The following is an 18559-nucleotide window of genomic DNA, read 5'->3' on the forward strand; positions in this document are numbered from 1 at the left end:
GGGGAGCAGGGCTGGTGGAGGGAAAGGTGGGACTGCTCCTTCCACTGGCAACTGCTGTTAGAGTTGGACATTGAACCCACAACCCTGGCACTGCCAGAAAACAGCCATGCAAGCGCCCCCCCCCCCACCTCTGCTCAGGGGCTTGTTCTGTCCTTTTGGGTGCAGAATCTCTTCCTTTAAATTGCTGCTGGAAGAGCAGGAGGGTGGCATGACACAGCCAGCTCCAAAGCCGAAGCCCCTACACCTCTAAGCTTCATTTGCTCCTTGCTGCCCAACCAACATTAGTAAAGTATTATAGGCAAAAGCGTTCTTCTAAAGAAATGCTCCTACTGTTACACAACTCACCCATAGTTATGAGCTCTGTGACTACAGAACACCAGGCAAATCAAAGCTTAATTTGCTCATATCTGGTAAAAAGAAACGTAACTTAAATTTCAAAGATGCAACTTTCAATAACTTTACTGAAAGAAAGTTCCACTCCAAAAGAACTAAAAAATGTGACCCGCTTTCCAGCTTGGAAGAAAAGACTTAATCCTATCAGGCTTAGTTTTGAATCTTCTAGCTTTGGCAGCATGTTCACCAAAATACTCTCTAAAGGATTCTGCTTGCTGAACCAGCCAATTCAAATCATCAGTTGTTTGGGATATTTTCTGCCATTTTCATAAAGAAAACAGATATAAATTTCACACCTGTCAGACTGAAAGGCACAAAGATGGAAATTATTTCTCTGTTCCTACCAGGTAAAGCAGCAACAGAGCACCCTGGCCCACAAGATGCCTCAGGCCAAGCCGTAAAGCATCACACATTGACTGTAAGTCTGTTTTTTGGTCTCTGCCTTGCATGGTGTCACAGCAGAGATCACAGTACCATCGTGAGCGCTCTACACGCATTTCCAACACAGTGCCACCACCACTCTCCCACCCTGGTGTCCCAGCACCATGACCCCACTGATCACCAGGTCCCGGCATAGGAGTCCTGGCGTGGGGGAGAGGTGGCACAGAGCATGTTGCAGCCACCAGAAAACTCATTTCCCAGCAGCATCCTGCCCTCTCACCCACTGTTTGACCTGAGTAAGTCTGGTACAACCCCATGATTTTATAGCATACCACAGGCCAGGCTGGGCTTCCACCTCTCCTGTAGCAGAAGTGGCAAAGCAACCTCATTCTCTGCCCCTCCGTCCAGCTGAAAAACCACAGCAAAAGGAAAAAGAACTCTGCAGATTAGAGATAAAGGAAAATTACATATTTTTTAAGGTTCCCAATCTGGAAAGAGTCCCAGTGTCTCTCGCTCTTCCTGGCGTCAGGGAAGGTGCCAGGGTTTTCACTTTTGCATTGACTTCCCCTGGAAATGCGGGGCTCAGCTGGACAGGTGACTGTTACTGAGATCAGCACAAACCAAATGCACCCTGGAGCAAACACTGAAGTGAGCACTTAAATGCATCAACTCCCCATTGACTTTTGATTCTTTAGTATTATTCTTTTTCTCAGATCACCTAGTTAATGTGAATGGCACTGTACACAGAGGTGACAAAAATGAAAGAATATCTTGCAGCTAAATTATTATTTACTGAAGCAGCAATTAACCACATAATATGACCTTTCATATGTAACATAAGAATAGAGCTGGACCTGCTTGCCAGCTACCCAGCATTTAAAAGCACTTGGTTTGTTGAGGAAAATATGCCTCATTTTTCTTAAGCCATGCTCAATTAGTCTAGTCAGAATAAAGAATTCTTTAGTGTTTAGCAAGAGTTTATAAACCAAATCCTGCTCTAGAGCTCAGCCACTTCAAGCTGTGGTTCTCCATGGTGTTTTTTAAAAAGATTGGTCTGCACTTGCAGATGCATATCAGAAATTCATTTTGGCCTAAAGTGATGAGGGAACTTTTACTCTCCCTGGAAAGAGTTTTGTCTCTGCATGTCTTACTCCAATAAAACTCAGATAGAATTAAGCAGGTATTTTGGCAGAGAAGTAAAAAAATCCTTTTTCTTCAGAGCAAATCCAGAGAATTTAAAATTAATTTGACAGGAAAAAAAAAAGAAGACTATGAACAAGAGCAGAAAATATAAAGGTAAAAGAGGACTAAAGCATACATGTGAATAAAATTATGCTTCATTTTGTAATCAGTTTTATCTTGGGGAGTGGAGAGGGCTTTTGTTTTCAGTTTATCTGAAAGCCTGATCAATAATTCCCTTGCTGTGACAAGCATGTCATCTAAATCCCATTCACAAATTAACAAATTCCACCCTAAAACAGTAGTTAGTAATAGCAGTAGTTATGATAGTAGTAGTAGTAGTAGTAGTACTCAGTATTGGGTCAATTATTACCCAGTAGTGGTAGTTGTCATTTTGTCCTTGCTCCACTTATTGAGAGACTGCACAAGAACCTGGCCACTCTGATGGATGTAAAATCCCTCCAAATTTCCAGTTTAAACATAGTTGAGGCTAATTTATACATGCTTGCTCCTGTGTCAGCTTTGTCCTTGACTTTAAATGGCTCTTTCTCCTTCCAGCCTTTGTTTCACTAGATTAGCAAGCCAAGCTCTTCCAGGGGTATGTTTATACAGCCTTTGGTAGGCAAATACGCACATGCTCTCCCTAGGCAGCTAGCTGGCTGAGGGAGAGACAGATGCAAACTGGATGCTCTGTAGACATGGACTGTACATTACTGAGCCTGAATTGACGGGCTTTGATGAGGGCAGCAGCTTGGTCTCGCACCTTTCACTTCACATTGAGCTCATCTCTGCCCGGTTCACAACGTGGGTGGAGTAAATTTGGGAGAGTCTCCAAAATATCCGATGCACAAAACCTCCACCATGCCCCTGAGGAGCCCCTCAGTTTCTTAATCTTTTGATACAACAGACTAATTTCTGGCCTCACTTGTATCTGACATCTTCATTGATTTATGCTGTGTAGTCCCTATCAGTTCCAAACTTGGGGTTTGCAAACTTTATTCCCTGTACCTTAAACATAACGTCAGCATCAAAGGATTTCTGCTATGATTTTAAGAGAGTCCAAATTGATATTCACCCATTCCTAACTTTCAACATGTTATAAATAATAATAGCAAATAAAAGATGAGCTAGAAGTAGCTGTTGTAGAGAAGGTTCACTCAGCAAAAAGCCCTAAAAAGAATTAAGTAAGTTAGATCTGATAGAGCTGTAAGGTAAAATTTGGGACTTCCTGTTTTGACATATTATTGTTCTCCATCATGCCTAGTCTTATTTGTATTTCCATACTGATTTTGAACACTATAGATGTATGGAAGTTAATATTCACAGACAGAAAGCAAATGTGAATACATTTGATAAGTAATCTGTTCATTAAGCCCCCTGTGCTCCGTTCTCCTGAGCACCCTCGAGCCTTCCTCCACAGTTTTGCCGACCTGATTTCATCTTTTCTGAATGGGGTGGCCCAGAGCTACCCAAGTATCTCATTTGTGCTGTCTGCTGATGTGACCGGACGCACCCAGAATTACAAGAGGGTGAGCTTTTGTCTCCACAAAACAATAGCTACAATCTGATAGCACCAGGCCACCGAAAGGGATGGCCTCAGAGCTCACCAGAGAGTCTGGGTCTCCACATGGCTCTCCAACAAAAACACAAACACTGTGCGCCTGTGGGCAGCATCACCCACCGCCAGATGAGCTTTGCTTTGATTTGCCACACAAAGGCTAAACAACAAAGCAAGTGCAAGAAGCCGGAAGCTGCCTGCATCAGATAGCAAAGAAAGATGTACATGAACTCCAGCAAATCTGTATTTTAACCAAATTAACTGAGTTTGTGTTTGAAAACGCAGGTTTATAAAACATTTGTTTTCTTGTTTAGTAAGTCACATCTAGACACAGAGGTTCAGCTCACAGTTGGCCTTAACTATTCTTGCTGTAACTAACAGAAGGCATTGATAACTGCACAATAAACGACGCTAACAAAGTGCCAGTCTCGCACTACAATTGTGGATTATGTCAACTAATTCCATGAAACAGTTTAATCAGTGCCACGATTAGTTTAGACCATTACAAAAGATGCCACATTTTATGCTTCAAGGAGTGTGGGACCTGGATTCAAAATTACAGTAATGTACAAATTTATACAGAGCATGGCACCCCTTTTACTACCTTCTCTATTTTCAGGTAGGTCCTTCGGTAACCTCAGAGCTGAACATCTTAAAAAAACCCAGGCTACCATTCAGACATCTGTAAATGAGCACTTCCTGATCTATTACCGACCACCTTCAATAGCTGTTCATCAACAACAGAGCCAAATGGGTATCTTCAGGGGACCATTCACATTTATTACATCGGTGCACTGTATCTAACAACAAGAGGCCACTTAGTTTTGGCAAGTAAAATTTATAAAAACTGTTTACCTTTGGATCACTCCAGCTTTCAAAATAAATACTACCTACAACCCAAACACTGCAAAGGGTTTGAAAACAACTGTCACTGACAGATAAAAAGAGGAAAAAACAGATTACTTATCAAATGTATTCACATTTGCTTTCTGTCTGTGAATATTAACTTCCATACATCTATAGTGTTCAAAATCAGTATGGAAATACCAATAAGACTAGGCATGATGGAGAACAATAATATGTCAAAACAGGAAGTCCCAAATTTTACCTTACAGCTCTATCAGATCTAACTTACCTAATTCTTTTTAGGGCTTTTTGCTGAGTGAACCTTCTCTACAACAGCTACTTCTAGCTCATCTTTTATTTGCTATTATTATTTATAACATGTTGAAAGTTAGGAATGGGTGAATATCAATTTGGACTCTCTTAAAATCATAGCAGAAATCCTTTGATGCTGACGTTATGTTTAAGGTACAGGGAATAAAGTTTGCAAACCCCAAGTTTGGAACTGATAGGGACTACACAGCATAAATCAATGAAGATGTCAGATACAAGTGAGGCCAGAAATTAGTCTGTTGTATCAAAAGATTAAGAAACACTTTCTGTGTACCTTTACCTCACCACAACAGGTGGCTTTCCCCCATCCCCTCATGCAGAAAGATCTGCCTTGTAGACCGCTTTCCCTTGATGGTGATGAATTACTCCATTCATCATTTTGCACATTGTTCAAAAGTCAGTGCACATTTTGAAAAATGTCACTGCACCTCCACCCAGCACAGTACGTTTTTAAGGACTCAGCATTCACTACAGGCATGCGTGTGTCCACTGGGGAGCGTATAATACCAGATATGCACTATTTTATACATTTACATGAGCTAATAAGTATAAACTTTCGGAGAATCTAAACACCATGACTAACCTCAATTACATTCAAAATTGTAAAGCTACAAGGGCATTTTCACAGACAATGGCTTAGGAGTTATGTTAGTTCCCAGGGATTTTGTAAAGCGTTTTTCTCTCGTTACCTTGGTAACTGCTACCTTGGCACCCTTGTTGATAAGCTGCACCACATTATCCACTTGGCCTTTGTATGCAGCTATAAGAAGGCGTTCTGAAAGCACAGCGACTGCATCCTGCTGGCTCATGAATTAGGAGAGAAAGGTTTTCAGGGCAAGCAGTGGGCAGGTTTCTTCAGTCCAAAAACAAAGGTTTCAGATCAGTTCAAGCAGCACACACGGAGACGAAAAAGGACCCCAGCTCCCTGGAAGGTGACTTTATTACTATGCCATCTTCTGGACCTGTGGATCAGAAAACAACACTGCCATCAGCAACATTTCAGAGACCAAAGCACTGCCACAGCTCCTCCCTGCGTGTTTGTCTTTTCATCAGTTTGGGAGGGCACCACAGAAAATAACTCTGGGTCTCCTGCGTATGGAATCATTGCATTTCCACGTGCAGTGCAGAGGGGCTGTAGACAAAAGTACACTTTCATTGTAACCTCATTCATCTAATTTGGGACAAAAATCTGAAAGCATAACACACTTTTGGGCTAATTTGTCTTTTTGTGGCCTTTCATTTTCTTCTTCTCCTTCATTGCAAATAGTACCTCTGTCTGTTTCGGCCAAGGGAATAAGAATAGTTTATAGTTACTGGCTGCAGGTATAAATACACAAACCTCTGCACTGCAAGGACTGAGTACAGCGAGCAATTAAAGGCAGCTGACTGTTCCCTGACTAGTATAAAATGTTTCACAGCCTCCTCTGAACCATCCCAAGGACATCTTTGGGAGGGACTGCAACCTGCAGCTGGGAAACACTGATCTGTGCTGTCATCAAGAAAATTATGTTCCCATATAGGCGCTCACATCATGCCAAACTGACCCCAGGAACAGTCCAGACTTGGCACTGTTCATGCAAACCAGGCAAATGGCTTGTGAGCAAGTTCTTCCCTGGCTCCAGGGTCTTGCCCAGTGAACTACCAGAACTGAAAAGAGATTTCTGACATACTTCCAGAAAGCTTATTTGAAGATCACTGAGTTTTAGGGTTCAGAACCTACACTTTGGGGATGACTACAGCTTTATCTGTGCTTTGGCAAGATTTCATACCTTAACATTAATTTGTCTCAGTACAGCAAAACATCTTTTAAGATAGCCAGTGTGTATGCAGATTACATCTTTCTCTCTCTCTCCCGAAATAACAATGCACTGTTCTTTATCAGAGACTAGTATTACAGATTTTGCATGGTCTAAGGGTAATAAGTATAGGAACTAGATGATCTTGGAGATTGATAATGGAATAGAATGCCTTATGCTATCTGTTTGAAGCCATCTCAGAACAGCAACAACTGCACGCTATTACTACTTAATGTCTCTGATGGCCCCGTGAATTGATTTGGTTGTCTCAGTCTAGCTAATAGTGCAAAAACCTCCACATCATCATCCCACCCTCAGAGTACCAGTATTTTTGCTAACAGTTTCAGTGGGAAGGTCACCTGAACAGAAGAAAAGACTTAATTTCCAGCTTCATACTGGGAAGACAATCCCAGGAACAAAAAGAAAATGTAAGGGTTGTTGTGGCATATTAACTCCCCATTTTCTAAATACTGTAAGCAAGGCCTTCTAATGTACACCACTCCAATGTTACAAGATCATATCCACTAAACACCTCAACAACAAAAAGGTGCCGCAACCTAGATTAACTGAACAGGTAACAGGATATTGTGGTATTCTGTGTCACCAAAGTGGTATCCAAAGGCCTCTGACATTGCAAGATCACTAACCTGCACTAAATATTTTTGATCACAAGCTTGCCTATATTAAAACCCTGCTGGTTAATCTGTAGTAGCAGATGAGAGTAGCAGAATTCACTTTGCACTCCTATGGTAATTTATATTAATGAGTCTTAAAATGTTTTATGAGCATTAATTCTTATAAAAACTTTTGAGGACTACATGAATATTATGCTCATGAATATTACATCCATTTTGGAAAAGGGCTATTTAAAGCACAGGAAAGTTACTAATTTTTCCAAGGCTATTAGAAAAGTTATGTCAAAGCCAGGAAATGACTCCAGGTAACTGACTCTTGATTCCTAGATATAAGCATTAGGCAATACTATCTCCAGGCAGAAGATTCAGGTTAGCTTTTCAATACCATCCTCTTGCTTTCTAGACAACAACACGTTTGGAGCAACACTGAAATACCTGCACATGTATTCAGAGAAACAAACAGATGAACAAAAACTCTGTGGGATTCAAAAGCAGCCCAACAAGGCACGAGGGAAAAACAGCACTGCACACTGTGCAGCTGGACTGATCCTGCCCACGCTCTCAGTGTGATGGATGCAGTTTGGACACCCTGACAGGCGAAAGATGGAAGAGAAGCAAAACTCCTCAGGTACTTCACCATAACTGTACACATCCATACACTGTTCTTCCAGCACGAAGGTCAGCCCTGTGCCACGTTCTGGCTGCTGCTGCACAGTGGTACAGTACAAACCACATAAAAAAGTCAAGAAATAAAGATGGCCTGTAATTAATAAGTTGATCTATGAAAAGTAACATGAGTTTACATCTCACTTCCATAAGCATTTGCTTTTCTGTGATTAACATTACTAAAACAAACTGAACCACCAGAGTCCAACTGTTCTGTTCCTACAGCCCCCACAACCCTCCGTTCAAATCCAAATCAGCATCTCCGTAACCCAAGAGCGTTTCTCATTCCTTGCCCTTCATGGCCATTACACAGTGCAGGGCAAGCCTTCCAACAGGGATCTTCCTCCATGAGCTGTTACTTGTTTCTGTGCCGGCACTTGTCTGTGTAATGGCAGTTTCCAAATGAATTGCACAATCCCTTGTTTATCTCCATCCTGACACCCAACCTGGCTGCTCATACATTCGATAGATGCACAATACACTGATAACAAGCTCTGTGCATCTTAAAACCTATGGATCAGACCCTGTTTAGTTTTCTTATTCCTTTAATTTTAAAAAATCTCTAACATCATTGACATTCTGAGAGATTTTCCACCTTCACTGCAAAAATCTCAGTATTTTCCTGACATGCTGACATTTCTGAGAAAATTCACAGAAACTATAGGTGCTCAACATGTCTGAGCTGCGCAGTTAGAAACCTCAGAAACATACACTAATACCCAAATGATTTGTGACGGTGCAGAAGTTTAGCGCTGCTGGGAAAAAGTCAAGTTCACAGGTATGTACCTACACAAGTTAAATGTTAGGAACTGCACTCACTTTCTGGTTTGATCTTTCTCCCTCTGTCTTGCTCCTTTCTGATTACTGCAGTAAATTCTCTCAAGAGAGATCATTAGCTTCCTCAACCTGTCACGCCCTGTGATTCTGAGTGATTTACAGTCATAGCACTGCTGTTATAATGTATTTTTCCTTCTTGCCTCTTCCGCTGACTGAATCATGTATAAAAGCATATTAAGGAACTGATTCAGCCTACAGTCTTTTATGGCTTTCTACTATGTTGTCTAAGTTTCCTAAAGTCAGTGTTGTCCTTTACAGAAGGGTATTCACATAATGAATTCCCGATCTCGGATCTTTTACATTTCCTTACTTGCATGCCCTTTGGATTATCTGCAGCTCAGAAAAGCACGCTTGATCGGAATAGGAAGCCCAGATGACAGAGAAACCAACTTCCCTCTTCTTCTGGGACAGTAAAAAACAGAGATAGGTGACTGGTGGCATTAGGAAGGGGAACAACTTTCTCACTCTCCTTCTGACAAACAACCCTTTCTCAGTACACCAGACACAAACTCCACCTTTGCATATCCCTGGCAGGGAGTTACCACACTCGAGCAGGGAGGTATCATTCCCCTACAGCTTTAACTATCTACATGCCTTAGACAGAGCCTCTTTTCTTTAATATGCTTGTACACACAGCTCAGGTAAGAAGATAACGGATGCCCAAGTGCTACCAGTAACAGCTCGGCTGCCCTTTCGCACCCAGATGGTGCAAAAAGAACTCTACAATAAATATGATTACAGGTTTTGCCCCAGTTCCCTGCTGCCGCTGCCAACGTCCATAATCAAATCCCTCATAACAGCCCAAAATCTGGGAGCTCTGCCTCCCAGTAACTTGTTTGAAACAACAGATCACAGTTTTTTCTGTGCCAGGGATCCAGTGTTGATACTGCTGTTGCCCTCCAGCTCCTTTTGCTTTTGGGAAGCACAGAGCATGAGACTATCCCAACACATCCTGTTAAGAACTCAAGAAAAAAAAAAAAAGATTTTGCTTTAATATATTTTAAAATAAGAAACGGCCCTCACTGTTTGTCTGTAGCAAAGATCAGATTACTTACCTGGGGCAGGCTGGGAAAGCCAGTACCTAACTGCTGAACCTCTCGGGGGAAGTCAGCCAGGTGTGATGCCCACAGGTTCAGGAGCAGCAACTTGGCTCCCCCGAGCAATCACTTCTGAGAACAACATGCTCGCTAAAGCGGTGGAGCGTGAAAAGGGACAGTCCTCCTGCCATCACGGATTAGCATTTCAGACCAACAGCAACGAGGCAATGTCTCCAGATATTGAGATCCAGCAGTATCTCCACGGATTTTAGCAACTCGATGAGTCACCAAGCGCCACAGCCGCCCTAGGAAATGTTTGCATCTGAGCTGAACAAAACAAAGTGGGTGGGCAGCTGACTGCGCCGCGCGACAAAGTCTTTAAGCTCTTCAGCTCCAGCTTCTCTCATGTGTAACCGAAAGAGCAGGCAAAAAACTGCAGAATCTGCACGTGCCTTCCCCCTTAGCAGCTCCCTCCCCTCCAAACCATCACAAGGCTGCTTCACCTACGTGCCCATAACAAAAAAAGTATAGCAATGATGATTTTAAAGACCACAGGATAGTCCAGGACACATCAGGTATCAGGGATACTGAAAGGCTAGAAGGCAGCTGGTAATGACACTATTCTCCTAAGTTCATAAAAAAGGACAAATATCACTGTTTCCCTTCTGAGGGAACAGAAGAAAGCTGAAAACTCCCCAACATTTTAACAGATAGAAGCTAATCAACTTTATAAAAAACCCTGCACTAAATAAAGTAAAGTGGAAGGGATACAATGCCAGAACACAGGTCATTCTCAATTAATAAGACCACCAAGTTAAATTAATATCCAAATAAAAGAATGATTACAGAGCTAACAAAACACTTCTGTGTGTGCCCATTACCATGGTAACAAGGCACAAGATAAAATAAATAAAAAAAGAGAGAGAATAAAAAGATTCACTTCTTTTTCTGCAAGGCACCCCAAATTGTAGTTTATCACCAGAAATGATGCTGAATATTCCAAGAAAAATGCTTATCACCTAGAATTTCTTTCTATGCAATATAAATAATGTAATAAAATTATTCTGAATTATTTTAGAATACCCCAATGTAAGTTACGGAGTTGGAACATTTTGTTACGGGAAGGTACATAATAATTACTATTTTACAATAATCAAAAATCTTTTTAAAGAACACTTCTTATATCTAATACTGCTCATCTCTTCTTTGCTCTGCTCTCAAAGCAAAATGAGTTTCTTCTCTTGTTAGTACGTAATAGTATATTAAAATATATAAAATGTTCTTTCTCTTGTCTACCCCTCACTGTGAAGTTTGTCATATTTAAAATATGACATAATCAAAAGTATTGTACTCATTTTAGAATAATAGGGTATTTTTTTTTTAGGGGAGTGGATTGTGTTAGAAAGAATGTGAATGTTTCCAGGTATCTAACCTATTGTATTATTTACTGCTAGATACAAATATCCTTCACTTCTCTCAGCTGACTTTTAAAGTTTTTTTTCCAAGACCTACAGCACTGCTTTCCTTTAAGCATTTTTTTTCCCCATTCCCTCATGTATCCAGTAGAAACTACTCAGGAAAAGTGAATGTATTTTGCTAAAGGGAGGACTCTGCTTCCAACTCCTTCCTGCCCCAAGAGACAGATAAAAACCAGTCAAAGGTGTCACTGTGAAAAACACAATAGCAGCAGCAATATCCGAAAAACAGTAAAGCACCATTGACTGAAGAGCACTATGCATTCGACTCCTACTTTTCTTTACAATCACACCAATATTATTTTTGAGCTAGTTTTTATCAACATTTTAAAACTGGACACCTACATAAAACAGTCTGGCAGATTACAGTGTTAGCTTCTGCTATTTTTTCCTAGGGTTTTCATTACATATTTTGAAATGTTATTATATCAAGTGAAGCTCTCCAGTCTTCTTACGCACAGTTGTGTGATTCATCATCTGCTTAAGAATCAGCACAGACTGGGCCATGGGGAACTGGGACAAACTGGGAACATTTTCTGTTTTGTTTGTTTCTTTTTTCACTTGTTGCTATTAATTACTTCAATAATCACTGTTTAACAGAGGAGAATCTGCATGACAGCTGCTCATCATGCTTCCTGCGAGAAGTAATCAATCAGACTGATTCATGTCACAGCTGGCAACTGCTTGCGTCTTGACCAACAGTTAGTCCCACAGGCTGCAAACATGGGGAGACAGCCACTACGGCTTCTCTAACTCTAATGAAACTCCACCAAATGAGGCTCTGTCGCCCTACCTTCAATGTCAGCTTCACTGAATTTAAATTCTTAGTTGACTGGCAGATCTCAAATGATGCCCTCTTACAACCAAAAAGAACCTGCAAAGTTGCACCTGCCACGCAGAACGCTTTCAGAAAGAGACATAGACACATGGAGATGGATGGTGAAGATCAAAGTTTCAAGTCATCAGTTAAATACCACTAATCTCCTTGTACAAAGACAATTATTTTTCTTCCCCTCCTACTTTTCTTTTTTCCCTATAATCCTGACCCTCATTATCCAATACACAGGTTATATACTTAACGTTTTTCATAGTACTTAACACCACTGTTTTTTATTTCGTTTATCTCATTAAAGCTTCAGAATATTATTATTCTTCTCGACTTCTCCCTCAGTACATGCATGCACAAACATGTCAAAAACATTCAGTAAAGCAAGTTCAAATCTCAGCAAGCATTCTTCAGTTAAACAGTATTTACATAACAAAATATCTACTGTTTAATAGGAAACACTGTATGTGTGCAAACACACGTGCATGAGATGTCTCGGTCCTGTTTGCATAAAAACAGTTAGAAGGTCTTTCCAGCTCACTGCTGTTTAACAGAAGTGTTGAGTCCAAACCTTGGGAACTAAGCAGACACCCAGTTGTGCTCATGGGAGAGCACAGTTTTACATTGCATTCATGCACAGTGGGATTTCTGGGATCCCTGGGATCCCTTACCATCATCTTCTGCACAGGAGTCACCTGCCAATCAATTAAAACTCCACAGAAATCCCACCAAAGCTGACTGTAAAACTTCTCTTGACTCTAACTGGAAGCAGAATACTACTCCAGGACCTGCATGACAGCTCGGAAGTCTTCTCCTCCTCCTCCCTGCCAGCACATGGTTGCCTACCCCTGCGCTCTCTTGGCCAGTACATAATGGCAACCCAGGGAAATTTTGCCGAAGACCAAGAAAAGCAAAGACATGCTGGAAAATGTTAGGAGTAAGGTAATTCTTACATTTATAGATTTTTAAGGCCAGAAGGCACCTCTATGACAAGCTAGTCCATGCTGGCACCAAGCCAAAAACCTCTCTTTGAGCTAGGCCCAACTTTTAAAAACAGGAGTGAACAGGTACAGCCAGGCAGCATCAGCAAATGCTTTGACTGACAGAGCAGGAAAGGAAAAACACACATCTGCCAGCTGTAAAGGATTTTCCAGCTAACAAAAGAGCATCGGAGACGCACTTCCTATTGCAGTTCTTCAAGAAAAGCATCACTTAAGAGTTGCAAACAGTGATGACACAGTTCCTCATGCACAGTCACAGTTGACATCTAGGGAGCGCACTGGAATACACAATGAATTACCTGGATCAGGGGGCCCCAGCTCAGCAGTGAACCAGAGACACCACGAGTACCTGAGATGTTATTTATATTATCACAATTCCCCACTATTGCTAGGCATCTGGCATGAGGATAAGAGTCTGACAGGTAGTGTGTCAATTAAAATGTTAATGGCCAGCTCAGATTGAAAGTCAGTGGTTGAAATGAGGCAGGGGGAGAGATCTGGGTTGGGAGAGAGACATTCAGACAAGCGTGTAGGCGGGAATGCTGAGCATCCCCCTGGAAATTACAGAGCAGTGTTCTTCCTCCATATGGCTCACGCTGGTACAGTCGATGGAGGAGAACTCTTCCAGTTGTGTTCCATCACACGGTACCCTAACAACAGGAGGAAGTACAGAAATCCAGGGATCTGGCACACCCTGGAAAATGCGTAAGTGAGAGCAACGAAATGTCTGTGGGGAAGTGAATGCAGAGGTCACACACTGCTGTGGAGGCAGCAGTGTAATGTTCTGAGTCAGCACAGCTCTGACAATAATTTTCACTTTCTAAACAGATCCACCAACACCTCCATTGAAAAGCTGTCTGTAATACCCACACAAAAACATTATGCATGGGCTAAAACTAAGTGGACACAATTCAAATGCAGAACTGTATTAGGGCTAGATCCAAAACCTGCTTCAGATAAAAGGAGTTCCTCTGGCCTAAGTGGACTATGAATGCAGCCTGAAAACAGTCTCCAAATACTGGGCAGTGTCTTAAAAGCATCTCTGATTGGATCCTAGAAAGGACAGAGTCCATTCTTTAGTGACTACAAAGTCTGCTTAAAAAGTATAGTTTTTGAAAGATCCAATTCTATCCTATCTGTGAGTTTAGACCAAAAGTAGCAAATGATCTCAACAGGCATCACTCATTTTTGTGAATGAAGTCTCCATGTTGCTCAGTTCTCATGGTGCTCAGCATTTTTGGTTATCCTGCAGCACATGAAGGGGATGAAGCTTCACTCCTTGGATCACCAGCTCAATTCTACGCCACGTTAACAGCTATTAAGAGTTAATTAGCCAAAGCTGTCCTTGCAGGACTGCTCAGGATCCTATGTGATAAAAACGGAAGGTCTCCAGATTCTAGCACAAAGATGTTCATAAAGACGACAAAACAAAAAGTTGCAACAAGTGTTAACTTACACATTTGTTAGCTGTCCTGGCAAATAGACTGGGCTTTCACATAATTTCTTAGACGTAAAGGTATAATGGCATGGAAACGAGGGCAATAAGCAGGCAGTTGAAGGCTGCAATTCTGTCAAGTGTTTCACTCCAGACAATTATACATTCACCTAATTTTTTTCCCCATAAAATTTCACCAGAATGACCTCTAAACTTTCTCTAACATATTTATTAATGTATTACTGTTCACATTAATGAAGCATGGAAGATCTTTGCTCATGGATGGTGATCCCATTGAATCCCACACACATCTACAGATGCATAACGCTGTGTACAATAAGTAGCAAGTGCATAACAAAAGGTGCTGATCATGCAAACAACAGGAAGCTGGAAGCCCACCTCACTGCCAGCTATTTATCCCTAAATTATCATCGAGGCAGCATGTCCACAATGCACATTAACTGAAAAACATTCTCAAATCTGTAAACCCCTTGTGAACCTTTCCAAAAGGACTCGATCTAGCAATTTAAAAGATCTTTCTGCATTAGCTTCACACTAACTTTGTTTTATTTTCATTTTCCATAATTTGGATCACATTTCTCATAGCTTAGATCCATGAATTAATATATTAGCTTTCTCTTCCAATGCACACTGAAGAATATGCAGTGCCTTAGACAAAACTCTGAGTGTTCAAGGATAGCTCTCTTAACTCTGCATAGCTCTCTTAACTCTGCATTTTTCTTAAGTTTCCATTTTGTTGGCAATATTTTAATCTAATTTTCCCAAGAATTAACATTTACTCAGATCACTAATGTGTACTTGAAATACTGGCTGCAGCTTAACTAAGTTGTGCACCAGTTATTAACAATAATACTAGTAGCTGCTGCCAAATATACAGCCTTCCACCTTTCTCTGAAGTGTCTTTTGGTGTCAGTGGAGCAAGCAACATGCAATGCCTTTGTAACAAGCAGTACGATGATCCTTTTGGCTTGTCATTCACAGTTACTACAATACTTGTCAGCAAATAAAATTTTTCTTAAAAACAGTATTTTAGAATTGTTGAGATGTAACTTTATAATTATCTGAAATCTTGGAAGAGCTTACAGCAAAAGGTCTTTACAGCTTTTAATTATACTCCTGAGATTCTTTCTCCCTGACTGTCAATCACATTTTTGTGCCCTTATAGGTTGGAGATCTCTGGTAGCACGGCAGTAGCCGCTTAATGTTCAGACAACAGCAAACACAGGAGCTGCCTCTCTGCATTACCCTAATGTCTTTCATTTGGCAGCTGCTCATTCCTCATCAGTGCCCAGGGGAGGCTCAGTGTACAGACTCTGGCCTGGGAGTTTATTTCACTGCCAGAAGTTCCTGATGCTGGAAAGCTAAATCCATGAGTTTTTTTTTTTTTATTTGCACCATAAAGCAAATTCTAATTTCTACCTCATTTTTTCATTTCCAGAACTATTCTCTAAACAGCTCATATCAGAGTAATGAAGCTCAAGCAGTTACAACTTTGGGTAGTCACGCTCTTTCTTTGACATACTGAAGCACTGGAACTAGCTTCTTGGGGACATTTTGGCATTCCTGTCAGTGGTGGCATGATTTCTCTGCACACTTACCCTTCCTCCTGACTTTTCTTTCCCATCCCCAACCACTTGCACTTGACTGCAGTCAAGCCTAAAAGGGGCTGTGTTGCACCCAGGTTTCCTTATCCAAGTTGTGAAACCTTTCATTCTTCATTATTTATAAAATATTTTAATTCCTCAAAATTCAAGTAAACATCTTTTACTTTTTATACAGGTTTTACACACAACCCACACAGCCTGCATGTTAAAGAACTAGCAACAAAGTGCAAAGCTACGCTGGTTCATTCATGTTTAAGGCTGCAGTTTGCAGCAGAACCGGCACAAAACACTCAAAGGGCTTCCAAGAGGCTGGCTGAGGCTTGAGGCAGGATTAATTTCATCTAGACGATCTTGCCTGAAATATTTGCCTAACTTGTTCCTAAAGCCACCACTGAAGGGAGCACTACAAACATCCTCAAGCAACATGTTCCAGTGCTTCAATATCCTGCAAGTAGAAAGGCTTTTTTTGAGATTTACTTCAATTTGCATTGCTACTAATTAAGCTGATTACTTTTTACCCTACTCCCAGAGTTCACAGAGAAAAATTCTTCACTGCTTTCTTTACAGCAATATTTTAGATATCCAATGCTATCATAACCTTTTCCCTGTCCCCCTTCCCTTCTCCTCTCATTTCCCTCATTGCTTCCTATTCTAGACTAAACCACACTTAAGTTCTTTTGTCCCTTCTAGATCATCTTTCCCAGCGTGCTGATTGCTCATTCTCTACAATGCTTGTTTTGAAGTTTGGTGTTCAAAACAAGGCACAGTATTTGCAGACAACCCTCCAGTTAATAATTCTCTCTCACTGCTTTCCCAGCACTCTTACTGCATCCCAGAGCCACATTTGCCTTTTTTCGCAGCTGCATCACACAGACCAAACTCACTTTCCAGACCACTCCCAGATCCTCCACTGCAGCCTCATCAGTCATTCCCTATCTTGTAGGAAGTAGAGATCAGTTTTTACAACTGAGCAACTGCACTTGGCATCTACAAAGATGAGTATCTTTGTAGAATTTGACCCTGTTCATTTAGGAACAACCAAAATCAAATCCTTTTTGATCTCCTCTCCTTCAAAAGTACATGTATCTCCTCTCTACTCCATCCTTCTGCAGAGCTTTAAGGGTAATTGCTGTTCCATCACCCAATTTGTGAAATAACAGTTAAACATTGTTTCTATTTTTCAGAAATAGGAAAAATAGAAAAACACATTTAAGCATGAGGAGCCTGACAGGCCCACTTACGAGTTGCTTTGGGTAGTTACACAAGCAGCAGGGACAGAAGCAGTAATAACCTGCAAAGCCAAAAACCATAAACATCATTCTTTCCATTCTGTATGGTAAAAGAGAGACTCTCTACATGGAAATTTCTTTTTTTGGGGGGGAGGGAGGAGGAGGAAAGGGAGTGTTATTTCCTATTTTACAGCATGCTGCAGTCCTCTCATGATTAAACTAATCTACTTTTGTTAGTAGTACCCCACTACTGCCCATCAATCCCAAACATCCAGATAACATACAAGTCAAATACAAACAACAAAGGTGGTTTTTAAAAAAAAAAAAAGTATTTTAAATAATGCAGTTTGTAAAGGGTTAAATGCACCACGCAAGGTTTATGCTGCTTTACAGTACGGTGCTATTAACCCAAGTGGCATCAACAATCTTGTTTCCATGTCAGCTTGCAAAGGATAGGAGGCAGCCGGTGCAGAGACTCTGGCCAGTGTGAATAGGGGAAAATCTCTGCTCAAACTCTGTAGCAAGACAAGGAATTGCACTGGTGGTAGCATGTGATTGATGCATGCTTTACTAGGAAAAAAGACCCTCATTTTTCTTAAATATTGACAGTTAATATTTCTTCCCCAATAACACAGGCACAGGCCTTGGATCAAAGGTCTCAATCATAATTCTTAAGCTGAGGAGGGCAAGACCAAAGTGCTGCAATGAAATGTATCTACTGAGGTTTCACCCTATTCCCTCCTCCTCCCAAAATGAACTTGTATTACAAATAGGTTTTACTTTTTTTCTTTTAAAACAACCTCAGGGGACACTTTCTTCCTAGTTATGAAGGCATATCTTTTGTAGACCAAAAGTGCATTGACTGGCTCCCACAACTCCTTTTAACCAGTCTTCCCTAATTACGTCTTCCCACCAGCTCTGTAGTTCACAAGGCACCAGGCTAACTAGAAGTCTGCTCTCTGTAATGCACCAATCACGTGAGACTGCAGCTTCTGGGTCGGGGTCCCTCTCCAGGCACCTCTTATTGCCAGGTAACACTTGCTCTCAAGTTAACATTTGAGAAAAGTTCTGTAACTTATTATGAGAAATCTTCCTCTGCTGGGGAAGGAAACCAAGGTACTTTGCATATTTTCAGACACCAACAAATGTATTTGTGTAGTGGGAGAACACAGAAAAGATTTGTCTATTCAGGCAGGTATCATCTTGCCCATAACCATATATAGTATACCTGATTTTAACATTTACGTTAGCAGGCATTAAAACTAGTATTAAATATCTGCAGGATTTGGCCCTGCTAAGTATAACATCCA

General features: G+C 41.1%; 1 protein-coding gene across 10 annotated transcripts in view; it reads right to left on the reverse strand.

The window, feature by feature from the left end:
- ANKRD6 (ankyrin repeat domain 6) overlaps positions 1-18559 on the reverse strand; it is a 135118-nt gene that overhangs the window by 35206 nt on the left and 81353 nt on the right. For 9 of the 10 annotated variants that reach the window (XM_067293993.1, XM_067293996.1, XM_067293994.1 and 6 more), the window contains one exon: positions 5377-5649. In XM_067293993.1, coding sequence (XP_067150094.1) covers positions 5377-5496 — 120 coding nt within the window. In that variant the 5' untranslated portion in view covers positions 5497-5649. Of the gene's footprint in view, positions 1-5376; positions 5650-9676; positions 9729-18559 lie in introns of those variants that run through there. The other variant, XM_013948902.2, reaches the window with a different exon arrangement.

This window comes from Apteryx mantelli, chromosome 3 (assembly GCF_036417845.1).
Source record: "Apteryx mantelli isolate bAptMan1 chromosome 3, bAptMan1.hap1, whole genome shotgun sequence".
NCBI classification, from domain to species: Eukaryota; Metazoa; Chordata; class Aves; order Apterygiformes; family Apterygidae; genus Apteryx; species Apteryx mantelli.